Source organism: Macaca nemestrina, chromosome 20 (assembly GCF_043159975.1).
Source record: "Macaca nemestrina isolate mMacNem1 chromosome 20, mMacNem.hap1, whole genome shotgun sequence".
In the NCBI taxonomy this organism is placed as follows: Eukaryota; Metazoa; Chordata; class Mammalia; order Primates; family Cercopithecidae; genus Macaca; species Macaca nemestrina.
The window spans coordinates 20181637-20200203 of record NC_092144.1 but is presented as its reverse complement, the minus strand read 5'-3'; the positions used below and the strand labels follow the sequence as shown (position 1 = coordinate 20200203).

Genomic DNA, 18567 nt, shown 5'->3' with positions numbered 1-18567 from the left:
GATTGATTCTTTTATCATTATATCATATTCTTTTAAGTCTCTGGTAATTTTCTTTTCTTTGAAGTCTACATTATATAATCTTAGGTTAGCCACTTCTGCTTTCCTTTGATTAATACTTGAATAATATACCTGAGTTTTCTGATGTGAGCTCTACAAGAAGGCTTTTCCACATTGCCTCTGGGCCAGGGTATTGTGGGAAGTCAGGGACCCCAAATGGAGGGACTAGCTGAAGCTGGCAGAAGAACATAAATTGTGAAGATTTCATGGACATTTATTAGTTCCCCAAATTAATACTTTTATAATTTCTTACACCTGTCTTTACTGCAATCTCTGAACATAAATTGTGAAGATTTCATGGACATTTATCACTTCCCCAATCAATATTCTTATATTCTTATAATTTCCTATGCCTGTCTTTACTTATCTCTTAATCCTGTCATCTCCGTAAGCTGAGGATGTATGTCGCCTCAGGATCCTGTGATGATTGCATTATCTGTACAAATTGTTTGTAAAACATGGGTGTTTGAACAATATGAAACTTGGGCATCCTAAAAGAACAGGATAACAGTGATTTTCAGGGAATAAGGGAGATAACCATAAGGCCTGACTGCCTGCAGGGCTGGGCAGAACAGAGTCATATTTCTCTTCTTGCGAAAGTGAATAGGAGAAATATCACTGAATTCTTTTTCTCAGCAAAGAACAGCCCTGGGAAAAGAATGCATTGCCAGGGGGAAGCCTCTAAAATGGCCGCTCTGGGAGTGTCTGTCTTATGCAGTTGAAGATAAGGGATGCCCTGGTCTCCTGCAGTGCCCCAAGCTTGCTAGGACTAGAAAATTCCAGCCTGGTGAATTCTAGTGAGACTGGTTCTCTGGTCTTGAGCCCTGTTTCCTGTTAAGATGTTTATCAATGACAATGCGTGCACAGTGGGACATGGAACCTCATTAGTAATTCTAATTTCATCCTGGCCTTGTGATCTTGCTCTGCTCCCATTTGCCTTGTGGTATTTTATTGCCTTTGAAGCATGTGATCTCTGAGACCCACACCCTATTTGTACACTTCCTCCCCTTTGAAGATCACTAATAAAAACTTGCTGGTTTTGCAGCTCAAGTGGGCATCATGGAACCTGCCAACATGTGGTGTCATCCATGGAGACCCAACTGTAAAATTTATTTCTTTTGTACTCTTTCTCTTTATTTCTCAGACTGGCAGACACTTAGGGAAAATAGAAAAGAACCTACATTGAAATATTGGGGGCTGGTTCCCAATATTTGGGGATCTCCTCATTGTGAGAACATTAATGCCAACAAGGCAATGAGACGTTTTGGAAGTCTTTCTTTCATGTATTTCTCTTAGAGTTATTTATAAAGAGTAAACACTTTTGTGTTCTAGAAATTCAGTAAAATTGCATGATAAAAAAGTGTTTCTACACACCAATAGCAAATTTTCTGAAAAAACAAAATAACATCATTTACAATAGCTCCAAAAGAGTAAAACACCTAGAAATAAATTTAACCAAAGTGAAATATTTCTATAATCAAAACTGCAAAATAATGATTATAGAAATAAACACACATAAATAGAAAGAAACCTCATGTTCACGCATTAGAAAAACTAATATTGCTAAAATGTTCATACTACTCAAGGCAAACTACAGATTCAATGTCATCCTTATCAAAATGGCAATGACATTCTCCACAGAAATAGAAAAAAAAATCCAAAATTTGTATAGAACCACAAATGACCACACATAGCCAAACAATCATGGGAAAAAAAAAAAGGTGATGGCATCACACTAACTGACTTCAAAACATACTGCAAAACTTTAAGGACTAAAACAACATGGTAGATGCATAGGCCGATGGAACAGAATAGAGAGCCCACAAATAAATCCACACATCTACAGCAAACTGACTTTTGAACAAAAATGCCATGCACACACAATAAGAAAAGGACAACTTCTTTAATAATCGGTGCTTGGAAAACTGGATATCAACATGCAGAAAAATAAAACTACACCCTTGCCTCTTACCACATGCAACAATTACTCAAAATGAATTAAAGTCTTAAGTGTTGGATGTGAAGCTATGAAACTACTGGAAGAAAACATAGGAAAAAAAAATCCATGGCATTTGTCTAGGCAAGGACTTTTTGAACAAAACTTCAAAAGCATAGACTACCAAAGCAAATATAGACAAATGCCATTACATGCAACTGAGAAGCTTCTGCATGTCAAGGGAAATAGACAACAGAGCAAAAAGACAACCTACAGAGTGAGAGAGTATATTTGCAAACGATAATGCTGATACAGAGCTAATACCCAAAATACATAAGGAGCTCAAACAACTCACAAACAACAACAAGGCCCAAAACCTTGATTTCCAAATAAGCCAAAGACTCGGATAGACATTTCTCAAAAGAAGACATACAAATGACTAACAGATACATGAGAAAATGCTCAATATCACTAATCATCGGGAAAATGCACCTCAAGCCAATAAACATGAAAAAAGCTCAACATGACTGATTATTAGAGAAATACAAATCAAAACCACAATGAAATACCAACTCACACCAGTCAGAATGGCGATTATTAAAAAGTCAAGAAAGAACAGATGCTGGAGAGGCTGTGGAGAAATAGGAACATTTTTACACTGTTGGTGGGAATGTAAATTAGTTCAACCATTGTGGAAGACAGTGTGGTAATTCCTCAAAGATCTAGAAACAGAAATACCATTTGACCTAGCAATCCCATTACTAGGTATACACCCAAAAATATATAAATCATTCTGTTACAAATATACATGTACAAGTATGTTCATTGTGGTGCTACTCACAATAGCAAAGACATGGAATCAACCCAAATGCTCATCAATGAGAGACCGGATAAGGAAAATGTGGTAGATATACACTGTGGAATACTATGCAACCATAAAAAGAAATGAGATCATGTCCTTTGCAGGGACATGGATGGAGCTGGAGGCCATTATTCTCAGCAAACTAATCCAGGAACAGAAAACCCAATACTGCATATTTTCACTTATCAGTGGGAACCGAATTATGAGAACATGCAGACACATGAAAGGGCAATAACACAAACTTGGGCATGTCAGAGGGTAGGGGGATTGGAGGAGGGAGAGAATCAGGAAGAATAGCTAATGGATGCTGGGCTTAATATTTAGATGATGGGATAGTCTGTGCAGCAAACCACCAAGGCACACATTTACCTACGTAGCAAACCTGCACATCCTGCACATGTATTCTGGAACTAAAAATACAATAAAAAATCAAAAAATATGCATCAAATTTTCAACAGTGATTTTTTTGAGGAACATGTTTATGGGAGTTTTGAATTGTTTAAATTCAATACTCATCTCTAAATTGTTTAAATTTCTTACTATGAGAATGTGTTACTTATAAAATCAGTAAAAAAATAATAAAAAGATTCCTATTTAAGGAAAAAACAAATGCTATCAAAACAACAACTCCATGGTAATGTGTCACTTCAGTCAGAATGTCTCCCCTCAAAAAATAAAAAGACAGCAAGTATTCGTAAGCATATGGAGAAAAGGGAGCACTTATAAACAGTTATAGAAAATAATATAAAAGTTTCTCAAAAAAATTTAAAAATAAGTGTCATATGATCCAACAATCCCAGCACTGGGTATATTAGCCAAAAGAAATAAGATCAGTATGTCCAAGAGATAGCCACACTCCTATGTATGTTATGTTAGGTGAAATAAGCCAGGCAGAAAAAGACAAGTACCACTTGATCCCACTCATGCATGCAATTGATAAACTTGTTCTCATGGAAATTACAGTAGAATAGTGGTTGTGAGAGGATAGGGAGGGGAGGGCACAGGGGAAAGGAGACAGGTTTGTTAATAGGTACAAAACTACAGCCTTGAGGTGATAGAACTACGTGAATGTTTGTTTAAGCCTTTAAATACAAGGGAAGAGGTGGACTCAATAATTTGTGATGGGTCTACATTTCCTGGGCCAAGGTTGAGCCCTAAGTTTAGAAAAGAACTCAGGAATGCCTGTCTAGAGCCTGGTCAAAGAGAATCTTCATCTTCATCAATATGCACATGTATGTATATGGCATGTGGACATGGATACACATGTATGTGGTGGAGGCTGAGCTATGGAGATTCTGCAAATCTCAAGCCCCAGCTTGCAGAAACAGACTTGGGTCGGTCACTCTTGAGACTCTATGGTATTGTTGATACTGGAAAACCTAAGGGCTCTGGCCAACAACAGGACCATTGGATTTATCCTGTGGAATATATTGGTGATCTTGAATGTCTTCTCTGCTGTAGTAACTTCACTCTCTCATGACCCATCACATTGATAGCTGTCCCCATGATAGTTCCTCTGAATCTTTTACATTATATTCCTTGGAGCACTTTGTATTTCTACTCTGGTGTCAAAAGTTTTCACTCTTCTCCCAAACAACTATCATCCAGATGCACTCCTCTGCCATCTCTCTCTGTTGCAGTGAAGGACACCCCGTCACTCAGATGTTCACACAGGACACCTTGTCCTCATCCTGACTCCCCTCTTCTCTGCACCCAAAGGCATCAGCAAGTCCCATGGCCTCTGCCTGCAGCACAGATCCTGAGCCCAACCCCATCTCTCCATCTCCACCTCCACTGCTTCCCCGGGTCCAGTCATCGCCATCCTCAGCCTCAATCACTGTCATATTCTCCCACCCAGTCTCCCTACTTTGCCCTATTTCTCACATGGCAGCCTCTGACCTTTTATATTAAAATTAGACTCTATTATAGCAATGGCTCCATGCATCATCAGACCTATGGTGGCCTTCACCCCTTCCCACATCCTCTCTGGCCATTTTTTCACAGAGTTAGGCCACTGTGACCACTGCCTAATCCTCACACTCACCACTCTCACGGCCAAATAGCATTGACTTGGTATTCTTAATATTTTGTAAGCATCTATAAGGCTGGGTGTATCTAAAAAGACTTTGTCTACCTTGACATTCTGTAAAGATGACTTGACCTCTGCATACTCCTCTTTGGCAGTACTAAACTTGTCATTGAGTTGGCATCCTTCTATATCTGAGAATCCAGTGTTTCCACAAGCTTCTTTTTATGTTTTCCATAAAGTTAACTCCTAAGGAACAGACCCACCAATAAGCCGATGAGAGACGGACACACTGGTGTCTTTTCCTGGAGATGGCAGAAGGTGAGGCATGGACTCAGGTCAGGGAACAGCAGCTCCACCACCGTTTTGCCCAGCTTCCCAAGGATCAGCCCAGGGCCCAACCCCTCAGAGGATGGCAGCCGCTCCATGGCACTGCAGCCACCAGAGGGCTCTGCCCAGTAACCGTGGATTCTGAAGCCATAACAAACCCCAGAGAATGCCCCAACATTCTGCTTGGAACCCAACCAGCAACTGGCATCTTAGGTTGGTCAGTTATATGCTTAGTGACAGGGGGATATTTGTAAGTAAAAGATGCTTATCTCTATTACTGTTTAATGATTATTCTTTACCTCTTTTTTGTTATTTTATATTATTATAAAATTAAAATGTAGTAAAATCTGCAGGTGTAAAGTGAATGGCTTTACAGATTTTTTTTTTTTTTTTGAGATGGAGTCTTGCTCTGTCCCCCAGGCTGGAATGCAGTGGCACGATCTCGACTCACTGCAAGCTCCGCCTCCCAGGTTCACACCATTCTTCTGCCTCAGCCTCCCGAGTAGCTGGGACTACAGGCACCCACCACCGTGCCTGGCTAATTTTTTGTATTTTTAGTAGAGACAGCGTATTTTTAGTAGAGACAGGTTTCACAGGTTTTAATAGAGACAGGTGTTAGCCAGGATGGTCTCGATCTCCTGAACTCATGATCCACCTGCCTCGGCCTCCCAAAATGCTGGAATTACAGGCATGAGCCACTGCACCTGGCAGCTTTACAGCTTTTTAAAACTTTATATCACTTAAAGTATCTGACAAGTCCTATCAATATATAGATCATGTTCATTAACACTTAAAATACTCCCTTGTAACTTTTCAGCTAATATTCACCCATCCCACCTCATGCAGCCTGTTTTGATTTTTATTAACATACGTCAGTGTGTCCAGTTCTCCAACTTCATAGAAGTTAGATAAATCATGTTATGAAGCAAAAGGGGCTCGCTGTCTGATACACTAGAAGCCAATGCTGTGACACTGGGTTTTTGAGAAAAGAAAAGCTTTAGACTGCAAGTTCACTCCTAAGGAGTCAGGTGTCAAGCTCAAGTCTGCCTCCCCATGCTGGCTTCAAGGCAGCGTTTGTATTAGAAAAGGTACAGAGGGTGTCTTCTGAGATGAGCAGGTTATTGGTGGAGGGAAAGGGGAAGTCTGGAAGGTCCTTGGGCATGAGCAGTTATCTCTATATGCTGACTCATGTTGCATGTGCAAATTAGGGGAAGGTAGTATAAAACATGCCATGGAAATTTAGGCTGTAACATCATTAGTTTTTTTTTTTTTTTTTAATTCCTTGGGCAATAAATTTAATCCCCCTTGTCCTACGTGCATTCTTCCATCATGAGGAATTAGGGAAAATGTCCACTCTAGCTTCTTCCTTCTGACTAGGGGTGCAGGTCTCAATGTGAGGAATCAAATTGTTTCATATTAAGTTGAAGATATTTTCTAATGTCTGGTTCAACATTGACATTTTGCATCACTAGTGCATTGCTTTTGAAAAACAGTTTTGACATAGCATTGGAAGCAGCATTACCAGATGACCAGATATACAACAATGAATATTAACAGTAGATAAAGTTCCAATTTGACTATGCCCTGGAGCATAGATCAAATTCTGTGTGGGGTCAGGGAAAATAAATCTGAGAACCACCCGGTACCTCCTTCTTCTCTAAGAATTTGTGGTAGCCAATAAGTTTGTCTTATTATTTCTAAATGTCTTTTAACTTCAGAAGATGTATTGATGTAAACACAACATGCTGTGTTAGCTATAACAACATCAAACTCCTCTCTGCTCCACCAATATGTGGTCTAAGGATATTCTGTTATCCTGAACTACCCTGCCTTAAAAGTCTAAAGTTTTTGTTGGGTAGCTAAGGCTTCAGTTGCCTCATTCGCTAAGTTATCTAGAGTGACTGACAGATTTCTAACCCTATATTCATAAGGGACCACTCCCCACCATGGTGATAGATATCTGCCAAACACAGGCCTAAGTCTGTCTTCTTGGTTTTCAGGTAGGGTTTGTCTAGTCCTGGAAAACAATTCTAAGAAACTGGTTCAGTGCTGAGTGACACTGGAAATACAAATAGACATGGGAGTAGCCAGGTAACCTAATAGACAAATACCTCTCATGTGCCAGCTGTCAACACATTCCCAAGCCCATGGGTGGTTGATATATTGACAAACAAATGTATATGCAGGAGGTGCACATAAAGTCCCTGACACATTCTGAAAGTTACATATTTGGTTTAATGGTAGCAGGGACAGGTGCGTTATAGTTTTCTTTCGAAGTGTAATTTCTCTGTTTCGGATTCCCCATTTTTACCAAAGACAAATCATAGTATGATAAATTTGTGTGCAAAATAAGCTTCACATGAAAAGCTCATTTCTTTTACTGCTTCCTCTTTTCTGCTGAATATCGGGTCAGCAATCCTCATGCAGCTTTTTACCATAGAGTCCCGGAAAGTTTTTTTAGTGCAATGGTATAATCTCTGAAGTTATCAGAGTTGTATTTAAGAGTACTTGTCAAAATCCTTTTCACGAAAAGTAATTTTAATTATAGATGATTGCAATTGTTTTTAGAAAAGAATTCAAAAGAGTAACTCAGATGACAAAAACTTAGAATAGCCATGATTAAAATCTGATGAAAGTATTCAATTGGCAAGAAATTTAATTTTTTAATTATATGAAGCATATAGAATTATGACTGATAACATCACATTAGGACCAGTAGAATTTTGTAAATTGTATGAAATCCTTGGGATACTTAGACTAATAATATATCTATACAGATATAACTTTAGAAAAGATTTAACACAAAGTATGACCAATATCACATTAGATTTTTATAAATCTTTATAATTTTTGGAAATTTTGTGTCAATAACATATCCATATATATAACCAAAAGAAGATCAATGTTATTTATGATTTAATAATGCCCGCCTACAGTTTTCCAAATGTCTTACCGAAGATGTCAAAGGTTCAAAACACTTAATCAAAACAGAATCACAGGTCATTTTATTTTATTTTATTTTATTTTATTTTTTTTTTTGAGACGGAGTCTCGCTCTGTCACCCAGGCTGGAGTGCAGTGGCCGGATCTCAGCTCACTGCAAGCTCCGCCTCCCGGGTTCACGCCATTCTCCTGCCTCAGCCTCCCGAGTAGCTGGGACTACAGGCGCCTGCCACCTCGCCCGGCTAAGTTTTTTTTTTTTGTATTTTTAGTAGAGACGGGGTTTCACTGTGTTAGCCAGGATGGTCTCGATCTCCTGACCTCGTGATCCGCCCATCTCGGCCTCCCAAAGTGCTGGGATTACAGGCTTGAGCCACCTCGCCCGGCCACAGGTCATTTTAAAATAATAGTTATTCATTTAGCTAGAGTGATAACCAAAAGACCCCAAAAGCAATACAGAAAGTTCCACCAATATAAAAACCTTAACACTGTTACTGCTCAGTTTTCCCAAGCAACTGTGAAAACCAATAAAGACAACACAGGATTATCTTGATAAAATGTAAAATTTTTACTTTTAGGCCAGTCACCAAAAAGGTAAAGAGAAACCTCCTGTAGTGTGATTGCTTCTTTTTATAGAATGTTCATTTAGATAACTTGGAAGTCAAACCTGATAAAAAGGGTACTTGCATTTGGTTATACACAGGAAGAATGTGTCCAGGGTCTTGTGAGAATGTTGCATTATAGAAAAAGGTGAACAAGAAAACTAGTACCTTGAGCAGGGAGACACATGACTCCTAAAGACAAAGTGGGAAGTTCCCTGGCTACATGAAACAATTCATATCAAAAAGTCACAAGTACAAAATCATGTTACATTTGAGGAAAATACTGCTTTTAAGATAAACATTATAGTGTTATACCGTAACAGGAGAATTAGAACTAGGGGGAAAATGTTACAGGAGCTGAAGAAAAAGTTGAATGAACTTCAAAGTTGAAGGAAAGAGGTATCATTGCAGCCCAGCAAAAAGATATGTCTTTTCAAGGGAAAAAGGAAGAGAAGTCAATGATGTGATCTTCAAATCATACACGTATCAAGATACAGGAAAAGTTGAAATTCTGAGACATAAATCTGAGAATTTTTTAAAAAGCAGATTTCAAAATTAAAAGTTAATATTTCTTGAAATCTCATTGAGAGCAAATCAATACTTTAAGAAAAACTTGATTTAATCAAAATTTTTAGTTTTGTATTAGTGTATTTTTAATATTACAGCTAATTTTAAGAAAATAGTATAAACAAATCTATTCAATGTCAAACAGTTTTGACTGCAAGGTAAGAGTTCCGTACACATTTATAACATCTTACAATTTTTTATTGTCTTTTCCAAGTTTGTATATCCATTCAGATTTACCTATTATTTCTATCCTCTCAAGTTAAAATAGTCCTTAAAAACCTCTAGACCAGGCAAAATCACTTTTCCTTAAACAAGACCCATATTCTCACGTCTGCTAGTAACTTTTCTTACCAAAAACATATCCTACTTTTCTTATACATTTTACATACAGAATTGTTTCTCTTGTATATAGTTGTTTCAATTCTATATATTAATTAGAATATTAAAAGTGTTTTTTTTTTCCCTACAGAGTCTCCCTTTGTGTGATCTCGGCTCTGTGCAACTTCCACTTCCGGGATTCAAGCCATTCTCCTGCTTCAGTCTCTTGAGTAGCTGGGATTACGGTTGTGTGTCACTGCATCCACCTAATTTTTTTGAGATGTTTATTATTTACTGTTTTAATAACATTGCTGCATATATATGATGGACAGATAATATTCAGGTTATTGTAATGTTTTAAAATATGCTATAAGTGGTATGATATTCTAATATGGTTGTGTAACTTTCCCCCTCAACATGAATTTTTGGGGATTTATCCATGTTGATACTTGTAGGCTTAAGTTCATTTAGTAAAAATTTATTACAGTTCATTCATTCATTTGCCTGTTGAGGCACATTTAGGCTCTTTGTTTTCTTCTGTCATAAACAACACTAAAATGAATAGCTCATGTCTCCACCTGCATGTGGTAGGGGTTCCTGCAGAGAATGTATCTAGAAGAGGAATTGCTGAATTCAAGAGTAGGTGCAACTTTTATTTTACCAGGAATTTTGAAATTGCTTCCTAAAGCTCTATCAAAAAAAATCTTGACATTTTCCTTTAATGTGATAATTCCAGCAAACACCATTTCTATGATTTCAAGTAGCTTATTCAAATTATGTATCTTCAGTGATATATATTCAATATCTTGAATAGATTGAATCAAGTACATCAGGGTAGAAAAAACCCTACATGGATATTAATTTTGTTCAATACTTTAAGTTCTGGGGTACATGTACAGGAATCTGCAGGTTTGTTACATAGCTATATACGTGCCATGGTGGTTTCTTGCACCCATCAACCCATCATTTACATTAGGTATTTCTCCTAATGCTACCCCTCCCCTAGCCCCTCACCCCCTGACAGGCCTTGGTGTGTGATGTTCCCCTCCCTGTGTCCATGTGTTCTTATTGTTCAACTCACACTTATGAGTGAGAACATGCAGTGGTTGGTTTTCTGTTCTTGTGATAGTTTGCTGAGAATGATGGTTTCCAGTCATCCATGTCCCTGCAAAGGACATGAACTCATCCCTTTTTATAGCTGCATAGTATTCCATGGTGTATATGTGTCACATTTACTTTATCCAGTCTATCATTGATGGGTATTTGGGTTGGTTCCAAGTCTTTGCTATTGTTAACAGTGCTGCAATAAGCATATGTGTGCATGTGTCTTTATAGTAGAATGATTTATAATCCTTTGGGCACTCTCAATTCACTGCAACCTCCAACTCCGGGGTTCAAGCAATTATCATGCCTCAGCCTCTCAAGCAGCTGGGACGGGCGCTCGCCACCATGCCTGACTAATTTTTTGTATTTTTAGTAGAGACAGGGTTTTGCCATGTTGACCAGGTTGGTCTCGAACTCCTGACCTCAGGTGATCCACCTGTGTCAGCCTCCCAAAGTGCTGGGATTACAGGCGTGAGCCACCACACCTGGCCTCAGGTGTCCTTTTTATACTTTATGTTCTTGTTAACATTGTTAAAAATTAGTTGACTGTAAGTATTTGGGTTCATTTCTGGGTTTGCTATTCTGTTCCATTGGTCTATATGCCTATTTTATACCAGTATCATGCTGTTTTGTTAACTATCACCTTGTTGTATAGTTTAAGTTGGTAATGCAATGCCTTCAGATTTGTTCTTATTGCTTAGTCTTGCTTTGGCTATGTGGGCTTCTTTTGGTTCCATATGAATTTTACAGTTGTCTCCGCTTTTTAGTTCTGTGAAGAATGATGATGCTATTTTTATGGGAATTGTATGGAATTTGTAGATTGTTTTTGGCATTGTGGTCATGTCCACATAGTTACTCTACCTATCCATGAACATGAAATCTGTTTCCATTTGTTTGTGTCATCTATAATTTATTTCAATAGTGCTTTATTATTTACCTTGTAGAAATCTTTTGTCTCCTTAAGTGTACTACTTCTTTTTCTTCTTCTTCTTCTTCTTCTTCTTCTTCTTCTTCTTCTTCTTCTTCTTCTTCTTCTTCTTCTTCTTCTTCTTCTTCTTCTTTTTTTGCAGCTGTTGTAAGATGGGTTGTGTTCTTGATTTGATTCCTAGTTTGGGTTGCTGTTTGTGTATAGCAGTGCTACTGAATTGTGTACATTGATTTTGTATCCTGAAACTTTACTAAATTCATTTATCAGATCTAGGAGCTTTTTGGATGAGTCTTTAGTGTTTTTTAGGTATACAATCATATCGTCAATGAACAGTCACAGTTTGACTTCCTCTTTTCCAATTTGGATGCCCTTTATTTCTTTCTCTTGTTTGAATGCTCTGGCTAAGACTTCCATTACCATGTCAAACAGAAGTGGTGAAAGTGGACATCCTTGTCTTGTTCCCTATTTCAGGGGTAATGTTTCCAACTTTTTCCCATTCAGTATAATGTGGGCTGTGGATTTGTCATAGATGACTTTTATTACCTTAAGCTATGTCCCCTCTATATTGATTTTGCTAAGGGTTTTAATGCTAAGTGATGCTGGATTTTGTCAGATGCTTTTTCTGAGTCTATTGAGGTAAAAATGAAATTTCTGTTTTTAAATCTGTTTATGTGGTATATCACATTTATTGACTCGCATATGTTAAACCATCCCTGCATTTCTGGTATGAAATAGAGTTGATCATGGTGTATTATGTTTTTGATATACTGTTGTATTTGGTTAGCTAGGATTTGGCTGATAATTTTTTCATCATCTACTTTCATCAGAAATATTTTGTTTTGTTTTGCTTTTCGTTTTTTTTTTTCTTTTTTTTTTTTTGTCATGCCTTTTTCTGGTTTTGGTACTTTGATGATATTGGCTTGATGGAATGATTTAGAGAAGATTCTCTGTTTATCTTTTGGAATATTTTCAGTAAGATTGGTACCAATTTTTTGAATGTCTGATGATAAAAATATCTGTGAACACCTGTGCTCCTGGACTTTTTTTTTTTTTTTGGCAATTTTTTATTACTGTTTCAATCTCGTTACCTCTTATTGGTCTGTTCAGAGTTTCTCTTTCTTCCTGGTTTAGTTTAAAAGGATTGTGTATTTCCATGAATTTATGCATCTCCTCTAGGTTTTCTAGTTTGTACATGAAAAGATATTCATGGTAGCCTTCAATAATCTTTTGTATTTCTGTGGTATTGCCTGTAATATCTTGTTTTATTTCTAATTGAGCTTATTTAGATCTTCTCTCTGCTTTTCTTGATTAATCTTGCTATTGGCCTATCAATTTTGTTCATCTTTGCAAACAACCAGCTTTTTGTTTCATTTTATCTCCTTGTATTTTTTTGTTCAATTTCAGTTAGTTCTTTTCTGATCTTTGTTCTTTTTTTCTGTGTTGCTGCATTTGGATATGGTTTGTTTTTGTTTTGCTAGTTTTTTGAGATGTGACCTTACATAGTCTATTTGTGCTAAAATAGCACAAATAGACTTTTTTTTAAGCATAAATGCTTTTTGATGTAGGCATTTACTGCTATGAACTTTTCTCTTAACACCACTTTTGCTGTATCCCAGAGAAATTCATAAGTTGTGTCACTATTGTCATTCAATTCAAAGAGTTTTTAAATTTCCATTTCCATCTTAATTTCATTGTTGATTCAAAACTCATTCAGGAGGCTGGGCATTGTGGCTCACTCCTTTAATCCCAGCACTTTGGGAGGCTGAGTTGAATGGATCACTTGAGGTCAGGAGTTCAAATCTAGCCTGGCCAAAATAGTGAAATCCTGTCTCTACTAAAAATAGAAAAATTAGCCAGGCATAGTGGCTTGTCCCTGTAATTCTACCTACTCAGGAGGTTGAATTGCTTAAACCTGGGATGTGGTTGTTGCAGTGAGCCAAGATCATGCCACTGCACTCCAGCCTGGGCAATAGAGTGAGACTCTGTCTCAAAAAAAATTCAGGAGCAGGTTATTTGCATTTATTTCTGGGTTCACTTTTCTGTTCTATTGGTCTATGTGCCTGTTTTTATACCAGTATCATGCTGTTTTGGGGACCATGGCCTTATAACATATAGTATGGCTTGAAATCAGGTAACGCAAAGCCTCCAGACCTATTCCTTTTGCTTAGTCTTGCTTTGACTACGTGAGCTCTTTTTTGATTTCATATGGATTTTATCATTGTTTTTTCTACTTCTGTGAAGAATAATAGTGGTATTTTCGTGGAAATTGCATGGAATTTGTAGATTGCCACTGAGTTGTGTACATTAATTTTGTATCCTGATACTTTGCTGAATTCATTTATCAGTTCTAAAAGTTTTTCAGAGGAGTCTTTAAAGTTTTCTAGGTATACCATCATATTATCAGCAAACAGCAACCGTTTGACTTCCTACTTATCAATTTGGACCCTTCATTTTTTTTCTCTTGTCAGGTTACTTTGGCTAAGACCTCCAGTATGATGTTGAATAGAAGTTGTGAGAGTGAACATCTGATGGCTTTTTAACATTGAGGTATGTCCCTTGTATGCCGATTTTGCTGAGGGTTTTATTCATAAAGCGATGCTGAATTTTGTCAAATGCTTTTTCTGCATTTATTGAGATGATTATGTAATTTTTTATTTTCTTTTTTATGTGAAACTTGTAACATTTTATTTGTTAAAAATGAACAGCTTCAGAATAGATCTAAAAGTAACTTTTCCAAAAAAAAAAACCACTAAAAAGTACAGTGTAGAGTACCTCCCCATTAAATACAAACTTTCATTTTGTGATGCACTGCACCAACGTTTTGCATATACATTGATGCAAAGAAAATTTTAAGTTGCATCCCTTTAAAAAAAAAAAAACAAACAAAACTTTTAAGAACTGAACAAGGATGATTACAACCACATTCCAATAAAGACAATTTTCCTTCAACAAAGCATATTATTTTGTTTATATACAACATGTGAGCACTCAAGAGTTTTAATTTAGTTGTATCAAAGGCAAAATATTACACTTAAAATTAAGTGACAGATGCATGAAGAGCAAAAAAAGTTTAATATATCAAAGACAATTTGTTATTTGATACACTCAATGTCAATATTTGGGGCAATTTTTAAGGGTTTCCAAAACAATGGCATTGACAGCTCTATACAATAACAGTGAAGAGCATGAAAAGGAAAACACCTTTATACCATATTTTCACAAACCGTTCTAAAAACAGCAAACTTGTGCCCAACTGCTTTTCCTTGCTTTAAAATAAGCCACCAGTAATTCTAAATCAGACTAAAATGTACTATTTCTAGACCAAATGTAGGCATTCATACTTGCAAAAATGTTTGTTTTTTTTGTTTTTTTGTTTTTTTTTGAGACGGAGTCTCGCTCTGCCGCCCAGGCTGGAGTGCAGTGGCCGGATCTCAGCTCACTGCAAGCTCCGCCTCCCGGGTTCACGCCATTCTCCTGCCTCAGCCTCCCGAGTAGTTGGGACTACAGGCGCCCGCCACCGCGCCCGGCTAGTTTTTTTTTTTTGTATTTTTTTAGTAGAGACGGGGTTTCACCGTGTTCGCCAGGATGGTCTCGATCTCCTGACCTCGTGATCCGCCCGTCTCGGCCTCCCAAAGTGCTGGGATTACAGGCTTGAGCCACCGCGCCCGGCCGCAAAAATGTTTTGTTATGAGTTCTTGGCCTATATGAAAAGGATCAAATAGCTAAGGAGACCTAGAATTTATTTTCAAATTCTGTGACTGACTTCCAATAATCCCTTATCAGTAAAGTACCAGAAAAATATCAGATATTGAGGACCAGATTTAATTCTTTGGTATAAGCATGAAACTGTTACTGATAGCTTTCTATGGCTACATAAACCATTAAGTAACCCAAGGAGCATGAGAGACAACAAAGAAGTCTATTATACAACGCAAGGCAGGCCAAGAAGGATAACATTTTGTTTTACAGGAAAAGTCAACACTAACGATATACTCCTGAGAAACTAACACCTATGTAGATGTTTTTAACATAATAGCAAACTAAAATGTCAAGCTTCAAAGTGACCAAACTTGTAACTTATAGCTGGAATATTTTGCTACATTTGGCATTATACCATAATTTACAGTATACAACATCTGAGGACTCATTACTATCTTGGCACCACAGACTAACTTTTCCAACTCCATCAGAGCTGGCAGGTGGCAGGGTGGTGGTGGGAGGGCCTTTTCTCCCCATAAATGCCTGAACTTTAATTTATACCATATAAGAAATTAGTGAAAGAAAACAACAAGGTTAATGTAACTCCATTATAAATTTTGCATTTTTTCTCTCTGTGACATATACAAGTATATTTTTGTTTTTGGAGCTATAAATTATTTAATTTAGCAATCTTCAGAGCTCATAAATGTCAACTTTTCAAATAAGAAATTTAATTGCAAATAAGAAGTTGAGGGCTTCATGGCTATTAATTTTACTATCAAAATATCCAAGGGATTTAATTCAATGTAATACTTATAATTCTTCTAAATTTCATTTGAATAATTCTTTGTGGACACTAGACTCAAGACTACACTAAATCCAAACAGTACACCTGTAACCTGGATTTTGAAGATTTTCATCTCAATTACCTGTCATTCAACTTGCTACTTACTTCCTCTCATGCCTTTATTTATTAAACACAAACTGTCATTAGTTTTAAACTGGAACTTCTCCTCCAAGGCCCTATCAGATAAATTTGTAAATATGCATTTACAGTCTTTAAACACCAACGTTTTAATTTTAATTCTTTTTATGTAGTGTATCACATTTATTGATTTGTGCATGTTAAATTATTTCTGGATTTCCTATAGAAAACCCATTTGATGTGGTGGATTTTCTTTTTAATATGCTTTTGGATTCAGTTAGCTTGCATTTGGTTTCGAATTTTTGTATCTATGTTCATCAGGGATATTAGTCTGTAGCTTTCTTTTTTTGTTATGTTTTATCCTGGTTTTGGTATTAAAGTTATACTGGCTTCATAGAATAATTTGTGCAGGATTTCTTGTTTCTCCATCTTGTAAAATAGTGTCAATATTTCTTGGTGTCAGTACCAGTTTTTTTTTTTTTAATTCTGGTTGAATTCAGTTGTGAATCTGTCTGCTCCTGGATTTGTTGCAATTTTGTTGTTGTTGTTGTTTGTTTTTGTTGTTGTTTTTTGAGATGGAGTCTTGCTCTGTCACCCAGGCTGGAGTGCAGTGGCATGATCTTAGCTCACTGCAAGCTCTGCCTCCCAGGTTCACACCATTCTCCTGCCTCAGCCTCTGGAGTAGCTGGGACTACAGGTGCCCGCCACCACGCCCGGCTAATTTTTTGTACTTTTAGTGGAGACGGGGTTTCACCGTGTTAGCCGGGATGGTCTCAATCTCCTGACCTCGTGATCCGCCTGCCTCAGCCTCCCAAAGTGCTGGGATTACAGGCATGAGCCACCGCGCCTGGCCTGTAATTTTTTTTATTACCATTTCAATCTTGCTGCTTGTTATTGGTCTGTTCGGGGTTAACAATTCTTCCTGATTTTAGCTAGAGGGTTGTATTGTTTCAGGAATTTATCCACTTCCTCTAGGTTTTCTAGTTTTTGCATGTGAAGGTGTTCACAATAGCCTTGAATGATCTTTTGTAGTTCTGTGATGTTGGTTGTAATATCTTTCATTTTGTAGCAGGATTTTTAAGGAATCAGAGAGACCGATGGGGTTCAGGAAGATACTTACTAATTATTTTTTATTTTTTATTTTTATTTTATTTTTTTTTTTTGAGACGGAGTCTCGCTGTGTCTCCCAGGCTGGAGTGCAGTGGCGTGATCTCGGCTCACTGCAAGCTCCGCCTCCCGGGTTCACGCCATTCTCCTGCCTCAGCCTCCCAAGTAGCTGAGACTACAGGCGCCCGCCACCACGCCCGGCTAGTTTTTTGTATTTTTAGTAGAGACGGGGTTTCACCATGTTAGCCAGGATAGTCTCGATCTCCTGACCTCGTGATCCACCCGCCTCGGCCTCCCAAAGTGCTGGGATTACAGGCTTGAGCCACCGCGCCCGGCCACTTACTAATTATTTAGGTGCACCAGCCCAGTTGGATTAACATCTAAAGGACTGAGCCCCAAACAACGAGTTAAGTTACCTCTTAAGCATTTTGTGGGGCAGGGGAGATCTGGGCAGGGGGAAGCATACTACAGAAACGAGAAACAAAGGCAGTTATTTAATTGAGACATGCATTACATCATTTCTTATTTTTTAAGGAAAAACATGTTTTGCAACTCGAGTTTGAACAATCAAGCCAGGCTATTTTGATACACAGCATTCCTCATTTGTGTTGCTTCTATTGTCAATAAATCCAGTGCCCTTGATGTTTCATTGGTTATGATTTCTTTTTTTTTCTTTTTCTTTTTTTTTTTTGAGATGGAGTCTTGCTCTGCTGCCCAGGCTGTAGAGCAGTGGCACAATCTCGGCTCACTGCAAGCTCTGCCTCCCAGGTTCATGCCATTCTCCTGCCTCAGTCTCCCAAGTAGCTGGGACTACAGGCACCCGCTGCCATGCCTGGCTAATTTTTTTTGTATTTTTAGTAGAGACGGAGTATCACCATGTTAGCCAAGATTGTATCAATCTCCTGACCTTGTGATTCACGCACCTCAGCCTCCCAAAGTGCTGGGATTACAGGCATGAGCCACCGCACCCAGCAGTTATGATTTCAAGGACTGTGTGAAACCTTATGATGCGGCTGAGCATATAGATGGGGATATGGTACACCCATGACCCGTCTTGCGCCCGGGTAACTGGCCTATATTATTTAATGATTCTTTTAGGAGCCCATTTATTATCTTTCCAGTCTCCTGTGTCCACATCCTTTTGGACATTTGTGTCTATTTGTGTGA

General features: G+C 37.8%; 1 protein-coding gene and 1 long non-coding RNA gene across 4 annotated transcripts in view; one reads left to right on the top strand and one right to left on the bottom strand.

Moving 5' to 3' along the window:
* Positions 1 to 5320, bottom strand: part of LOC105489698 (zinc finger protein 493) — a 52705-nt gene extending 47385 nt beyond the window's left edge. The window contains exon 1 of one of the 2 annotated variants that reach the window (XM_011754694.3): positions 5148 to 5320. In XM_011754694.3, the coding sequence (XP_011752996.2) occupies positions 5148 to 5309 (162 nt within the window). In that variant the 5' untranslated portion in view covers positions 5310 to 5320. Of the gene's footprint in view, positions 1 to 4989; positions 5011 to 5147 lie in introns of those variants that run through there. The other variant, XM_011754699.3, reaches the window with a different exon arrangement.
* Positions 5321 to 5406: 86 nt separating this feature from the next.
* Positions 5407 to 18567, top strand: part of LOC139360253 (uncharacterized) — a 56005-nt gene continuing 42844 nt past the window's right edge. The window contains exons 1-3 of one of the 2 annotated variants that reach the window (XR_011617528.1): positions 5407 to 5461; positions 9789 to 9980; positions 14138 to 14216. This is a non-coding gene — a long non-coding RNA (uncharacterized lncRNA). The remainder of the gene's footprint in view (positions 5462 to 9788; positions 9981 to 14137; positions 14217 to 18567) is intronic. The other variant, XR_011617527.1, reaches the window with a different exon arrangement.